The sequence below is a fragment of the Idiotropiscis lumnitzeri genome, chromosome 1 (genome assembly GCF_059441095.1).
Source record: "Idiotropiscis lumnitzeri isolate Australia: NSW breed Sydney's pygmy pipehorse chromosome 1, RoL_Ilum_1.0, whole genome shotgun sequence".
Classification (NCBI taxonomy): Eukaryota; Metazoa; Chordata; class Actinopteri; order Syngnathiformes; family Syngnathidae; genus Idiotropiscis; species Idiotropiscis lumnitzeri.
This window is the reverse complement of record NC_142391.1, coordinates 5,064,113-5,080,968: the sequence shown is the minus strand read 5'-3', so window position 1 is coordinate 5,080,968 and position 16,856 is coordinate 5,064,113. Positions and strand designations below refer to the sequence as shown.

Genomic DNA, 16,856 nt, shown 5'->3' with positions numbered 1-16,856 from the left:
AGGAAATGCAAAACATTGAGGAGCACCGTAAAACAGCTTGGGCTGGCACAAGTGTTCAGGCAGGCCCAGCAAACAGCGAGGCATGAAAGCCTCTTTATGATCCTCAGGGTTAATTACACCCCGAGAACAAACATCAGGCTTCCGTGTTTCAAACAGAGATGCCGTGGAGAACCCGCAGGAGCACTGCCAAGCCCAGCCAAGCCCTGCCAGTCCATGTAAGCCGTCTCTGTGCTTCCTGTGACAGGACAAAATCCACCAAAATAGGGATGAAACCGATTAGCGGTGAACTAAGTTAAAATTTCTGATTGATTGATCTGTTGCACTTTAATTGCAATTATTTGGTTAAGTGTTGGCTTCTCCTCACCAGTGTACATACAAGGAAGTCAAGGTGACAGAAATATTTTTTAAAACTATTTTCAAGCAAAATAATACCCTGCCCTAATGTTTTTGTCTAATATTTGTGTCACATTTTTACTATTCACTATGTAACAAATATTTGTGGCTTTCCAGCTATTTTTTTCCCCATCAAATAGCCCCCCTTCCTAATTTCCATGAAATTTTCATCAAATATATTGTATATTTCTGGGCTAATATTTTGTTATTTTTGTATTATTTTCATCAAATATCTGTGTGTATGTGTGCCTACTTGCGCATCTAGTAAAATATGTCTGTTCTATATTTTGTAATAAGTTCTTTTTTTATTTTCCCTTTTGTCAGTTTTTAAAAAAGAATTCTACTATTTTTCCTACTATTTTTAATAATTTAGATTTGACTAGATACATTTATATTTTTATTTTCCCAATTTTCTGTTCCCAAATAGTTTTTTTAGCAAAGGTTTTCATATGCCATAACCCTTCAATAATTTTTATTTTCATATTAAATCATATTTTGTTATATTTTTCAAATGAATTTTCTCAAAATTCTAGAACATTCTCATCATTTGACCCAAAAAACATGAACATTTGAATTCTTTTCATTTTTCGAATATTTTGGTCCAATGATTTGATAACTTTTTTTATTTGAATATTTCTGTTGAGAAATGGTGTATTATTGTTGGTATTATTTGCTGTTGTAATATCTTGATATTTTATTGTTTCGGTTCTCGTTAGATTCGCCGATGCATTTCTTTCCTCTAGCATTCCTGTAGTATGCTGATCATATGAAACTTTCACCGCATTTCATCTGTTCAACCGAAATGATAGCATGCACGCCGTTGACACTCACGTCACACGTCATCGCTTAAAAAGGTCCTCGTCATTGGTTGACGTTTAAGCGACCGCTTAGCTTTTTTACTGCCGCGTGCTGCCCGCTGAAAGGAAGCGTAGTGGAATAGATGTCGAAAGGAACACGGGCAAGATTATATGGTGTTTCATCTCCAAGGATAGAAGCGACTGGAAAAGATTTACAGTGGTGGGCACACGCCCGAAGCATGTTGGATATTATGGGGACGGCAACGGAGATCTTTCAATCAATTCAGTGCGGAGAGACAATCCAAAGAGAGTCAGATTAAAAATCAACACAAAGAAAATTATTTTTAGCCAATATTGTTGTGTATTTGAGGGTCATACATTGAATTATTTTATAATATTGTATTTCTTCTGTTTAATTTAGAAATTATTTTGAATCTTCGGATTCAATTTATGTAATTTTATTATGAAGAGTTGTAACGTTTTTTTATTATGTAATTTTTTATTATGTCAAAATATTCTGTCGTATTTTCATTTTTTTTCATGTTTGGTCCTGTTTTGCAATATATTTCTCTATTGTTTTGTATTTCATCCAAATATTTATTAGTAGTATTTATTTTCCAATATTTTGCGTGTTTTTTTTCCATGTTTTTACATTTTCTTAAAAGTTTTTCAAAATATTTTTGTGTGACCGTTTTGGCAAATTTTGTATTTTATTTTATCTATGTAGGTTTTCCCTCTACATAATATTTGTGTATTTTTCTTCTAATGTTTCAATGTATGGCGTTTATATTTTTTTGCAAATATTGATTTTTTTCCTCATACATATTTTTAGTATTTCTTATTGTTTTATATATTAAAAATATTTTTTTTACATCATTACACAACATGGACAGAAATAAAGTACTTTGTTTGTAATAACGTTGTAAAGTACACATCTTAAAACAATATAAAGTTCTTATAATGTAATCGCTTGCTCAATAGTCTTAAAGTTGAAAAAAAATAATTGCATATAAATATAAATGATCAATCTGTGGTTCTTCAACAACTCAAAAGTGCTCTGGCCTCGCTTGTTGCGCAAGTGTGACAAACGTGAAAACACAACAACATCTGGCTGGCTGCTTTCCCTCTCTGGTCGCCACCTCCCAAAATGCGAGGCCTGCCAGAAAGTTAAGAGGGGTCAAGAGCATATAGCATGTGCACTACATCCACATGAGTCAGCGTCCCCCCGACACGCCCCCCCCCCCCCCTGCCGCCAATACCCTCTAGAGCTTCTCCGCCATAACCCACCGATGTTTTGTTTCAGTTAAAGCACAAAACCTGAGAGCTGATTTCAAAACAGCTTCACCCCTCCTTTCATTAATCATCCTTGCTTAAAAAAAAATCCTGCTGCACTCCAGCCAGTTAAAGTGTCGGAGCAGTTGAACAGGCCGAGGAAAGGAAGTTAGATGTTGCTGGCACAGGGTGACGCACAGGAAGTCGGTTTTCAACAGCATGGCCCGATTTCCACTATTACTACGAGGGGGATAGCTCGATATGATTTTTTTTTTTTTTCCCAAGGCTGATACCGATACTAATTATTAGTATGGAAGGTGAACAAAACCAGATATTAGTGGGCGGGTATTAATTTGCAGGAAAATGGAAAATGTTTAAAACAAAAAAATAATAAATAAAATAACATAAAAACTCTTCGGTTTATTGAAATAGTGAACAACTTTTCACATTTGCAAATTGATTTTTTTCAGCATCTCTAAGAAAGTAAAACTGAAAATGTAAATATATGCTTATCTGAAGTTAACACAGCTTTAAATTGATCTTGTATTGGCTGTCAGATTAAAAAAAAAAAAAAAAAAAAAGAAAAAGAAAGGCAGATGGCGATAGCTGTCTGTTGGTAATCATCTACACAGATAATCGATCTCTCCCTAAAATTAATGGCCGCAAAAACATTTGTAAAAACCAGGCTCTACTCAAATAGGATTTTGGAGCCGATCAGAATCAGAATGCCCTTTATTATTTTTTTATTTTATATGTAAAAAAACTCATGATCACCAATCTCATGAGTCAAAGTCCTGATCTATCCATTCTATTTAAACAACTTATTTACCGTACAGTGACTTAATTAGAACCAGCCTAGCCAACAAATATTGTGATTTAATTGACGCCCACAAAAGTGCATTTGGGAAACAATGATAGCAGTTAAACCCTAAAAATGCTCCCCAAATGCTGATAAACATTAAGCACATGGAAAATAAGGGATGTTCTGTATTATTGTTTTTTTTTTATGTTCTGTAAAGCGATTTGTTACACCTGACACCATTCTGAAAGCAAAATATAAATAGAGATGAGTTGAGTAGATATAATGGATTAATGTGATGGATTTATTTATTTATTTATTTCAATTAGTCCAAAAGGAAAATCCTGGTCCCTCAACGGATATGGTGCACGCATTTGTATTCCGTGATAACGCAAACCACATGTAGCTTCTATAAATATACTGAGCTCCATCTGGTGTCAGATGAATCTCCAGTTCCGCATGAAAAAACTCCGCCAACGACGTGTCTTGGATGCGAAAAGCTGACTGCGCTCAACGGAGGACCCGCAAACAAACGGCTGGAGAAGGAGTCTCAAATTTTGACACGGAAAAATTCTATGTTCATAACGGCAAATGCTGATTAGATAGTCGACCATTTTCCAAGCAGTTTTATCACTGAGAATAACCTTTTTAGACCTTGTATAGGCAAACTACGGCCCGGGGGCCACATGCGGCCCGTTAAATGTTTAAATCCGGCCCGCCGAACTTGGAAAAAAATTAAATGAATAAACCTTGTTGATGTTTTATTTTCTAAATACTGTGGTGTGTCAAAGACCGATATTTTGTTGTAATGCTTTTTGTTCACTTTCATTTAAAATTAAATGTATAATTTTTTTCTTCGATGAGGTGAGGTGACCAAAACGCTCCATCCATCTGCTCCTGATCCGGCCCCTCTGTCAAATTTTAGAACCCATTGTGGCCCGCCAATCAAAATGTTTGCCCACCCCTGCTTGAGACAATCAATTGACAATCAGGTCTTTGCCAACTTCAATTGTTTATATTGCATTTATATTATAAATTTCATGTGAGGGGTCTTGGGTAAGATCTACCCCGTTTAACACACCCCACACCTCAAGATAATCACTCAGTATAATCTGGCAATCAGGTCTTTGCTGACTTGGATCGAAAGCACAGGCATCAAAGCCAAGTCCTCGGGGCCAGATCCGGCCCACCGGCTCATTTTATGTGGTCCGTCAAGATAAATCACGTACGTTGACTTTATGTGTCTTGCTAAAATACCAAAAAAGTCAAATTGTTTGATTTCAAAAGTGGTTGACTCCCCCCACCCCCCCCCCCAAAAAAAATAAAAAATAATTTGTTGTGTATTTGTGATGATACAACATTTATAAGGGTTCAAAGTCATAATAGCCTTCCAAGCGAAATCATAACAACAGTGGGGCCTGTGACCCCGCCCCCCCCCAAAAAAAAAAAAGTTTGACATACCTGGCCTAAATTGAGAGAAAATGCTAAATTTGCTCTTCTGAGTCCGCATGTTGGACCCTCATGGAGAAGCTCGCTGGCGCCGTATGGACGCCTAGACACGTATTTTCAGATGCCGCACACCCTTGAGGCTAGAGAGCTGCCATGGCAACCGCCTCGCCATACCACGCTGCTGCCTTTTTTTTTTCGTCTTATTTTCTGAAAAATCGACGAGCGGCTAGCCCTTTCCACGCGTTGATACGTCACGTAGCACACGTATGAATATGCATCAGAGTGAAGCGACGGTAAATCTCAACGCAGCGCTCACAAAAGCAGCCCTTCATTGTCAGTCTGTTGGCCCGAGGAACACAATTACACTTTGCACACAAATGCGCGTAGCGGGAGCCGCAGCCAAGGAGATGTATAAGCCTAATGGCAAGATTGTGCTGATTTGGCACTTTTGCACTAAAAGTGTCTGCGTCAATGGATGCTGCACCTGAGAGACTGACGCACTCAATCACGCTTACGAGCCGCAGGGAAACACACTTCCTCCCGGTTGCCTAGGACACACACGCACACGCTAGAAATGCATTTGTGTGTCCTCTAGTGAGCTTTAAAGGAAGGAGACAAGAGAGCGGGGTGAATGATGACCCTTTGGTAGGCCATTTTTGGTAGTTGGCCACAGATTCCCCTGGCCCTCCCTTCATCTCGGAGCAAGAGTAAGATGTACCGTACACTATCAGGACAAAAGTCTCGAGACGCGACCGCAGCATCCTGTTACAGCAGCTCTACTCATGTTCTCCTTAATTTGTACATTTATCTATATCGTTTAGGAGATTTGAACAGTTTCGTGTGTATGTACGTTACTTGCCAACAGGTGAACTAACAGCTGTTAGAAAACTGCGGTTGTTTGTTTACATTCAAATGGAAAATTCTGCAGCCAATGTGGGTGACATCATAAATATTAAAATCATGGGATTTTAATTTCAGCATTCAGCGTTCCTCTCTCATCAACGAACAAGTAGCCCGTGCAAAAACAAAAAAAGAGGGAATAAAACGGTGGACTTTCTGCAGCAGAAATCCAATCATTATATTCCGTTATATCGGAGGTAATGCGAGGACGCTGCATTCATCAGAGTAGCCAGGCATTCGCCAGGCATTCTCAAATGTAGAGCAGAAAGTACAGTAAGCGCGCTGAAAGCCTCCTTTGTGGAGGAGCGGCTTGTGGCTGAGTCAGGTGACGGTCAGCAGTGGAGAAAGAAAAAAAAAAAATGCTTGCTCGGGCACAAAGCGGCGAGCGGCAGCTGACTCATGACAACCGAAGCTATGATACAGAGTACTTCCCATCACTGTGTCCGGTGAGCGTTTTGTGTACTTAAAATGGAGTGTAAAATATTTGCAGCACATGTAGTCAACTATAAGTGAGGCAAGCAGACAGACATCATTGCACTTCCAGTTGATACCAGTTTTTTACTGTCACAAAATGGATGAAGTAGGAAATAAACAAACGCGGGTGTGGGGCAAAGGAACGCAGACAGACAGTCGGCACAGTTGGCACAAAAAAAAAAGGGCTGCAGGAGGGGGATCCACTACATCCCCCCAGTCGGATCAATAATCGCTGCCGCGCAATGAAATTCACACATTCAATACTGGCTTGGAAAAAAAGAACAAAGTGCTTCAGGCCACGGAAGCGTCAATTTACACACGACAGAGATAGAAAATGTGGCCTTTTTCGGCCTTTCTTCCAGGTCGCTGCTCTGGAAAAACGGCACAGACGCAGGATTGGGGGCATGGAATAGCAAAACCGCTAACAGCTAGCATGGAAGTAACCAGAGAAGCTCACTTGGAGACCGAGAGAGATCCGACATGAATATAAATCCCGCAATGATATTACTAGGTTTTGCTTTTCGGTGGACTTTTGAGTGGATTTGCAAATGTGTCACCACTGAAAATTGTGACGATAACCATAAAACAGGAAATGGCATAATAAGCGACTGCTTGGCATAATACGAGCAAAAAGATTCATATCAATAAGAATAAAATGAGAGGCTGTCGTGACGTAAAAAGCATAATGGCTCAAGGCTAGAATGGAAATAAACGAAAGAGAAATTTGCTCACAGAAAAACCAGTGAGGAAATCTGCTCCGGACACACAGATGTCCTCAAAGGATGATCACCGAGCAGCTTTACTTTATTTGACTCCTATTTTGTTTCATTAGGGGGAAAACTGTATTCTCTGTGAGGTCTGAGTCTGGGGATTGACTCGTCAAAGTCTAAAACGTTCCACTTCATTGCCCTTGATGAACCCTTAATTTGTTTTAGCAACGCACCCGTGCGCTTGCTCGTTACTACATAGTAAGAAAATGTCCTGCAGAGTCAGTAAGCATGAATGCGACGTCGCAGTGGTGTGTTTACTCAGAGAGCAAACAGAGCTGACGCGTCGCTATTCCCGATAAGGCTGCAGGGGCAATTTCGACACGCTGGGGCGAAATGTCAGCAAATAACTTTCCCTCGCACAACGGCCGACGCCCACTCACTCTGTCGCTCGCTCGTTCACTCACTTGCACTTTTTTTTTTTTTTTCCCCAGGAGAGGAATGGAGACAGAAAGTGGAAGGAAACGGAGGAAGAAGCTGATGAAGATGAAAGTTGATTGAGTTCAAAATAATGCGAGTCGCCGTCCAATATTTGGTACAGAAGAAATATGTACAATGTTAAGTTTACATAATGAATGGGAACATTCATCAGTTTTAATTCTTCTTAGTAAGTCACATTGTCACATCACTGGTGAACTATTTTTAAAACAGACCATTAGGGTGGTTATGATTTTTATACTGATTCAAGTTATTATTTTTTATTGTGAAAGGAATGTAATAATTATTAAAACGTGTATGTAAACGGTTAACATTTTAAATGTTGAATAATTTCACAAAATGAGTCATCAAACTATGTGGCTCGTCGTCTATATGTAAGAAAAATGAGAATCAGAAGCAACTCATTTTTAACGATTTATTAATAAGTGCAGACAGAAGTTAACCGCTTTGGATACTAAAATGACGGGGGGAAAAAAAAAAAAAAGACAACGCCCTTAACTTTGCTCACGTGAAAATGAACAATAAAACAGTCATTAAAAGCACTTGTGACACATTTTGAAAGGAGGATTTTACAGTTTTTTTGTGTTTGTTTTTTTTTTTTGAGCAACCACCGACCAAAGACAAAATGCGCCTAGCGGATTCCATTTCGATCCAATCCGGAACCCATTGGCAGCCTTTTGCTGACCTGTTCGCTTGGGCTTAAAAAAAAAAAAATTCTGGCATTATTTTTAGAATATTGAAAAATAAAAAAATTACAAATTTTTTAAAAAGTAGCAGGCGTGGCAAGCCAATGTCTTTATTTACAATGCTAATGCTAGCTTAGCATTCTGATCACGCGGTCTGCTTATTTCGATTCCATGGCTTTCCGCAGCTGTTACTTTCCGTACTCCAATGCTGTAGCGCCGGCAGGATTTTTTTGCTACAGTCGTTGGTAGCAACACAACCAGTGAGCAATTAAATGAGGAAAATAAGAGAGTGTCTGGAAAGTCAAGTGACAGCTTCGAAGATCAATAACTGACGGTGCGCTGACAGGTCGACAAAGGAACGGCCTGAAGAACCGCTCCGTCTGTCTGTCGCTGCTGCCTCGTCTTTTAAGCTCTACCCATACCACACACACACACACACACACACAACTGATACTGAATGCAAAAAGGTGTGTCGTGTTGGGCTCGCCTGCCGTTTCTCACCTACGTATCTGTTTACACGCAGCCCAGCTGCTACCGCACCAGCCTGGGGAAGGCCCGTGACTACAGTCGGCCAACGTGTGAGGAGAAACTCCTTGGAAACAAGCGGAGTAGAACACATCCTTCAGTCATATGCTTTGGAAAACACGTCACGAGAAGTACATGTGTTGCTGCTCCACAGGAAACGCACCGTCCAGGACCCAAAATCGAATCCAAAACTGCCGGTCCAAAGCAAGGGTGCACAAATAGCGACAATTGGGCCAAATTCTTGATTATCGGAAGTCAAAATGATCCCGTGTGTCGTGTGAGTTTTACTCCCCAATCTGGTCGAAAAAAACATCACGGGATATAATCGTAAATGTTAAACCTGTTAAAGCATTTAGTACTTACTAGTTAATTACGCATAGTAAGATAAGCTCATACTGATAATCGATGATTTTGAGTATGGAGTTTCTTGAATGATCTTTTTTTTCTCTTAACTGCTGTGAAAAACAATATCGTTGTGTTTGGTGTTCTGATGGTCATCCCCGTTACACCAAAAACTAAGCGCAGTACGAAAACACATCAGTTAGTTAGTTCTCTCATATTTTTAGAATCGGTTCATCGCGGTGTGCACGACACTTTTGCGGGTTCCAAGCTCCAATGTACTATCTTCACTTCAGTGCAAACAAACATCAGATGGGGAGTCACCAAGCTATTAAGATTCGAGGCACCCAACTTGTTTTAATGACCTTTTAATGACGTACGCACTGGGCTGCGAGGTTGCATCTAAATTTGGAGCCAGAGAGAATTTGCATTCCAGCTCCTCTCAGGGAGAGGATTTTACTTTTTTTTTTTTTTTTTCCTCCGCGCTAAATTCCTGAATACTTCCAACTCTGACACGGTTTCTGAGATGCAACTTGTTTTTTTTTTTTTCTGAAGCAGTCAGCACAAGACTAAGAACGAGGAATCTTATTATGCAAATCCCAAGAAACTATGGATGTAATGGCCGACCAAAAACGGTTAGTTTGGTACATCTGGTGGTTTTAGGGCTTGATTTATATTCGGTTAAGTAATGGAATGAAATTTGCAAATCTAATTCTTTTATTATTTTTTTTTTAGAGCAATTCCAATCCTCATTAGTGTTGAGGGTGAGCTGGAGTTTATACCAGCTGATATATGACGAACGGTGCTTCGAAAAAAAAAAAAAAAAAAAAGATTATTGTTCCCATCCTTATATTGCGGGTGCGTCTAAAGCAGTGCTTCTCAATTATTTTCCATAACCCCCCCCCCCTCCCCTCCAGTAAGAAGAAAACAATTCGTGCCCCCACCCCACCACTAATTCTCTGCCGCAACTATAAATAATAGCATTTTTGTTGCAAAACAAACCAACACCGTGGAGTTAATAGAGCGCCACTGCCAACTACTGGAGTGGATGTGTAATTACACTTTATTGTTTATTGTAATCATCTGAACCATTCCCGTCGCACAGGTTGGGACAACACACATTGAAGAGTGTTTTTTTTTTGTCTTCTACATTTGGATTCCCATGCATGTTCCGACGCGAGCGGCCTGCGAGTACCAGGACGCTTATGTTGGAATCTTAATGTCTTTGCACACCCAGGTGTTTCGGGGACACATCAGGCAGTCAGTCAGGTTGCAACTCTTGCATATTTCCATCTAATTGTGTCCCACAAACAATCGCACACACCTAACAACGGTGTCGCTTGCAAAAAAAATAAAATGAAATCAAATAAAAAACAAGCCAAGGAGCTTTTTTAGGTTTCCTAGCTCTGGTCCAGGTTTTTCCTTATAAGGCCGTAATCCCCCCCCACACACACACACACCTTTTTATCCCCCCCAAACTCTTTCACACCACACCCACATTCCCATGCTCACCATTCAAGGCAGCACTAAGATTCATCCGGCGATTTGCTCACTCTGGCATTTGTTGCATCATGACGCTCCCATTTTAAGTGTCGCCATATTTCTCCAGTTGGACGCCTCGAGGACTAGCAAGCCGTGCAGTGACTTGTTCTCCTGCACAACGGTTACGCGGTTGCGTAAAGCTCGGAATGCCACGTACGATTTACAAAACAATTCCGACTTGCAATAAAAAAAAAAAAGATCATTTGACCGCACATTTAAAAAACGTCAAATTTCGAACAAGGCTCTTGAGAAAGAAACGTTACATGACAGTTGACTTCCACAGAGTTCAGAAATCGCCGATTTGCATTTTTTAAAAAATTTTTTTTAAATACAATTTTTTTTGGTTTGTTGTTTTTGGATGGACTTATCAGATTTAAAACTACTTATTGGAAACTGCTAATAAAAATAAAAAAAAAATTAAAAAAATTCAGCAGCTTCCCAGCTTTGACATACAAACGACATCCCAACATGCAACTGCTTTTTAGCTTCAACAAGCAAACAAGAGACTGTGATGTTTCGCTGCTGGTTTAAAAAAAAAAAAAAACGCTTGCTGTCATCACATTCCTGCATTCCCATGATGCACCTTGCGCGGCGGCTAACAATGCAGAGGACGTGAGCACAGAACCAAAATTAGAGAGAGCTCACCTCTAAAAAGTGCTTTTTCGCTGCGTCATGTTTTAGGACATGTTGACAAATTTTGTCATTTGCAGATAATTTTGCTTACATGAAGACATACAGACTGGTCCGCATGTCTTTTTTAAAAAAATTTTTTAGCCCAGTTTTTTTTTTTTTTTTAGTGTTGCTTGTGATGATAATGATCCTATTAAAATCAGCTGATTTTTTTTTTTTATTTTTTTTTTTTTTTTTTTTTAAATCGGGATTATTTTCACAGCAATAGGTTTTTAATTTGAAAGTGTACTTTGCGAAAGGAAGCTCCGTTGCTTAACTTGCGTGTGCGTTGTGTTTGGACAACTCCCGTGAGTTTGTGGAGCAATGTAGAAGTGATCAAGCTATAACAGGCCACTTGTAGTAACAGTTCATGTTCCAGCAAGTTTTTTCTTTTTTTTCCTCCAGTTTACAAATTTGCACGTTTCGCTTTCCCTCTCACATCTCACGGTTGTTTTCCGAAGGATATTTGGGGTATTTGTGGGTGGGAAAAGCGACAAGCGCAGTACTTATTTTGAACTTCCATCGCAGCAAACGCAATATATATATATTTTTTTTATTTAAGACAAATTATCAGATAATAGAACATAAAGCTACACACACACACACACACACACATCCACACAAAGCCACACACTGAAAAATGTTTTGTCTTTCAATGACATGACCAAGAGAGTTCTTCGTAGCCTCTCTCTCTGTCTCGCAGCAGATGTTGCAGCCAGTTTCCAAGGTTTCTTCTGAGCACAATCACTTGTGACCTTCACTTTCTTGGGTGTTAAACTCGGTGTTAATTTCACGTGCAAAAACAAAACAAATGTACAGTGGTGCTTTGAGATGCTTTACAAATTCAATTCAGCCAGTGACTACGCGCGTAATTCATTTTTTTGCCAAAACTGCAACTATGATGCTAATCGTTAGCATGTGATTGGCTAATATTAAGCCATACGTTATGCTTTTTTTTTTTTTAAGTCAAAAACATGGAATTCTCTTTGTTGTTTAGTTTGAGAGTAAACTTTAACCGGGAGTGGCATTAAACCGCTCAAAGGCTTTTGTGAAGAATTGTCCACCGCTTGCCAAAAAGCTGCTTAATGTTACGTGAGAGGAGTTGAGTAGACTGCCACCATTGGCATCACTACTTTGCGAGTCAAAATTATGATTTTTTTTTCTCCACTTTACCAGAGCCCAAAAAAACAAAAAACACACAAAAAAAAAACCCTCTATCTCGTGAAGGTCGGAGTACCAACGAGGTTGTGGTTCCGCCTCCGTGCAGCCCCCGCCACAGGCCTCGCGACCATGGACGGGGAAGGTGCACAGCTGCCAGGAGGCTGTAAGTAATAGCCGATGAGCTCAGGAACATGAATTAAACATTTATGAGGTTACAAGTATGTGGGCCAGCTGCTTTTTCTTTAGTTTTTTTTTTTTCGTACTTTTAAGACAATGTCCAGACTGCGCCTTCACACCTGACGACAGCCCTGAGCTATATCGCCATGCTTCTCCCCAGTAGCGTGGTGGATGACATGATGCTGGCAACCAGCAGCAAGAAAGGGGAAAAAAGATTAGGGTTTCGAATTAAGGTTTCAAGGCAGTAGTTAGTGCTTCAAATCAGAATTAAAGTTTTCAGGTAAGGTTTCAAGTCATCATTAGAGTTTTAAATTAGGGTTTTCAACCAGTTTTCGGGATTTAAGTGACTATTTTAAGTAAAGGAGCCACAATTAATTCATTGATTGATTAACTCATTGACTTCCAGCCAATTGAAAAAAAAATATTTTGGACGTCTTTAGCCGTCAATGGCAGTCAATGAGTTAATCAACAACTAAATTAAAGTTAATCTCTAATTATTTTGTTCACCAATCATTTATTTTGAGACCTTGTTTCATTTCAAATTTGTCCAAATCCTCTGAATTTCAGTCTCTCAACAGTAAATGAGTAAGATTTCCGCAGTCCTCCACGAGAGCAGACACATTACTGCGTGTTTTTCAAAATAAGACATTTGAAAACATCGGCTTTTACTTTGGGAAAACAAATCTTTTTGCCGATTTTATGACATCAAACCAGTAAGTGAATCATATACAATTTACAGCGTATATATTTGTGCATTTTCCACATCAGTTTGAAATATGTCCTGTGTTTTAACAAGGGGCTGAAGATCAAATTTATTTATTTATTTATTTATTTTTTAATAAATCAGATTCATCAATAAATTGACAGATTAATCGATTATCAAAATAATAATTTGCAGCCCAAGTTATGCTTATCATTTCAAACAAGCTTATGTTTTCATATTAGGGTTTTAAGACAGAGTCAGGGTTTTTTTTTTTTTTTAAATCGTGTTTCAAACAAGGATTAGGGTTTGAAACAATGGGTAGGGTTTCAAATGAGGTTTTCCAGCCAGGATTGAGGTTTTGCCGACGAGACACCTGAGGATGTGTCTACGCCGCCGCCGCCGCCGCCGCCGCCGTGCTTCTCCCCGGTAGCAGCAGTGGATGACATCATGCAGGAAACCAGAAGCACGAAAAAAACTGGATGGAGGAGGGGGGGGTGGTTGAAAAACTTTTTCCAGCAGCAGCAAGCAAGCGGCAAGAGGGGCGAGATTATTACCATTTTTGGGCACGCTCGCTCCTAACGCAAGCCCGGCCCAAACCGCAGCGCTTGCTCAGATTCCACACAGTTTTTTTTTTCTTCACCATGTTTTTTTTTTTTTTTTTTCATAAAGTGGGAGGAGAGGGTAAAAAGGTAGTGCGTGCAGCATGGAGGGGTTGAGGAAGGGGTGTTTGAGGGGGGGGTAAAGTCACAGTCAAGGATAATCCTGTCACTCCCGCCCCCCCTTGTGCAAATTAAGTCAAGGATAGAGTGGCTGCGTTTGCTAATCCACGTCTCATCATGCAGCAGATGACAAGCTTTTTGGAAAAGGACGTGGGGGGGGGGGGGGGGGGCGATAGGCAATCGTTCACTTAATGCAGCCAAGCGCATGGCTGACATCTGTTGCATGGAAAAGGTGCACCAGTGTAACGCTTTACACAGTCTCGGTTGCAACACTCACATTTTGCGATCCACTGTAACATGATGCAGTTTAAAGATTGACGGCAAGACTTAAATACAGGTAAACGAGTACTTTTTATGTATAAAATTGCATTCAACACATTGACTTAAAAAAAAAAAGAAATCTTTCTTACGCATATAATGATTCGGCAAATGGCCGCAGTACAGCGCCGACTACTGATGAAGACGATTTACTCAATGCCAGTTTTTTTTTCCCCTTAAGTGTCAGTGGCAGGTATCAGCAGTCTCCACGAGGACTCGATACCTTGAAATAAAGCCGGTATCAGCCTGATATGTGGCATCGGTACTCGCCCATCCCTACTTATGGACATGACGGTCTACTGCTCGGCTCGCAAATAATGTTCCATTTGGGCTAGTTACGCAAGGCACATTCTTACAACGCGTGACAATCATTTTTTTTTAATTTGGAGAACCACTCAGAATTTTGAACTGTACAATCTTAGTGCAGGAAGTTTTTAACTCAATTTTGCTAGACAATAAGAATTCCCAGAGAAGAGGATGAAACTAAAGTGTCGAAAAGATATCTTCAGAAATAAGCAAGGTTTTACTCTTTTGCTCGAATTTCAAAGTGTTTTTGACCAGATTTTCAAAAGGCAACCACACAAAAACATGTGCTCGACAAAAATATTTTTCCGATACAAAAATTTTGTCATCCGATTTTTCAACTTTTTTTGATGCGTTGCATCCAGGTTAAAGTGGCCGTTCCAAACAGGCTTTACATTTGACAGACTGTCATTTTCAAAGAATCGTCTCCGATTGCGACTTGGCACTGTTGTAAAGACTGACTGACAGAATGAGTCCATTTTTTTTCCAAGCGTGAACACTTGAACATTACAACAACAGACGATAAAGGATGGCCGAGTGGTCTAAGGCGCCGCGTTCAGGACCCAGTCTCCCCAGGAGGCCTGGGTTCGAATCTCGAATTTCCCCATTGTGGGACTAATAAAGGCAATATTAAAGTTTCAAGTTAAGGTTTTGAGACAGGGGTTCGGGTTTGTAATTAAGGTTTCTAGATTGTGTTTGGGTTTCAAATTCGGATTTGAAACATGGTTTTGTGTTAGGGTTTAAAATTGTGGATTCAAGGTAGTGTTGAAACCTTAGTTTAGGATATCAAACACGGACAAGAATTTTAAATTTGGGTTTCAAACAATTTCAACATTTCAATTAGGGTTTTGATCCTGGGATTGGGTTTCAAGACAAAATTAGGCTTTAAGATTCTGAGTCATTGACACATGTTAGGGATTCAATTCATTGCAAGAGTTAGGAATTCAAATTGAGGTTTCAAGGCAAAGTTAGAGGTAAAATGATGACCTGGGTAAAGGCTTGAAGCCAAAGTTAGGGTTTCAAATCTGGTTTAAGGTTTGAATTAAGTGCTTGAAGCCAAAGTTGTGGTTTTAAATGTAAACATTTAAAACAGCAGCTTCAAGCGTTAGTTTGAGTCTAAAGCCAGAGTTTTCAAATTAGGGTTTGGAGCCATAAATTAGGGTTTCAATCCAAGATTACGGTTTCAAATTGGGGTGTTAAAACAAATTTTGGGTTTCAAATCAGGGTTAGGGTTTCAAGCCCGCGTTAAGGATTCCGAAAGGAGTTATGTCCTCAAGCCAGAGTTACGGTTTCAAAATAGGGTTTCAAGACAGGTTTCGGGTTTCAAGACAGGGTTAGGGGTTCAAACTGGAGTTTCAACTCAGGGTTAGCGTAACCACAATGTTGGAGTTAAAGAGAAGCAAGACATGACCAAAATAAAGAAGTAGGAAGCAGAAGAAGTATACGATGTGGAGGTAAATTAGAAGAAGAAGGATAACAGATGAGTTTGGCGGGCGTGCGCCTGCAAACCCGGAAATGAGGGACTGAGAGCTCCTCACCTTTCGTTGCTGCTTCTCCCAGGTGGGGTCCAGGAGAAGGTCCCGGTCCCAATCGTCCTCCTGCTGCATGTAGACCTGTTCTCCGTCGTAAGGATCCATAAATGTGAGATGAGCGCCAAACAGCGTCGGTCTCAGACTCGGCTTCTCTTCCCTTGTGTGTGTGTGCGCGTGTCCGCCGCCTGCCTCTCCTCTGCCCGCTGCTTCTTCTTCTCCTCCTCCTCCTCCTCCTCCTCTTCCTCAAGACGGTGAGTGTGTGTGTGTCGGGGGGAGAGATTCGACGGTCCGCCTCCGGCTTCCCCCTTGCTCGCTCTCTCTCTTCCTGCTTAACTCTTGTTCCTCCTCGGCTCTGTGCTCTGTGGTTCCCCCGAGGGAGGCTTCGTTCGGAGGCAGGTCGACAGAAAAAAAAAGAGGGAGAGAGAGCGAGGAAACTTTGCAACAGACGAATGAGATCGATGGCCGAAGTAGGGGGAAGCTGATTGGACGCCTCGGGGAGGCGAGCCCGCCCTTGCTTGAAGCTGATTGGCCGACTTGGCTGTCATCCGTCAGGCTTTTCAGCAGATTTCCCGCCCAAGATTGACTTCCAAGTGTGATTGACGGGCGACTTGAGGCTAATTAGCTTCAAACAAGTGTGATTTAAAAGTAGCAGAAGGTGAGACGGATTTGTAACAGGACACCCGCGGCAACTTATCTGCCTGGTAGCCTGAAACCCGATTTAAAAAAAAAAAAGTTAGTTTGTGAAAGAGCAACCGCAATTTAAAATGATGAAATGCACTCACGGGACGTTTCAACGGTCCACGTTTCAAGCTAGCGATAGCATTTTAAAATGGGAGTTTCAAATCAAAAGTTCAAGGAAAGGTTATGGTTTCAAGTCACACTTTGGATCCCAG

The 16,856-nt window shown here is 40.5% G+C and overlaps 1 protein-coding gene across 5 annotated transcripts in view; it reads right to left on the bottom strand.

Moving 5' to 3' along the window:
• The window catches only part of actn1 (actinin, alpha 1), a 36,555-nt gene extending 20,153 nt beyond the window's left edge, over positions 1–16,402 (bottom strand). For 3 of the 5 annotated variants that reach the window (XM_088312614.1, XM_088312623.1, XM_088312649.1), the window contains exon 1: positions 15,970–16,402. In XM_088312614.1, the coding sequence (XP_088168740.1) occupies positions 15,970–16,068 (99 nt within the window). In that variant the 5' untranslated portion in view covers positions 16,069–16,402. The remainder of the gene's footprint in view (positions 1–15,969) is intronic. The other 2 variants (XM_088312632.1, XM_088312640.1) reach the window with 1 other exon arrangement.
• Positions 16,403–16,856: the final 454 nt, after the last annotated feature.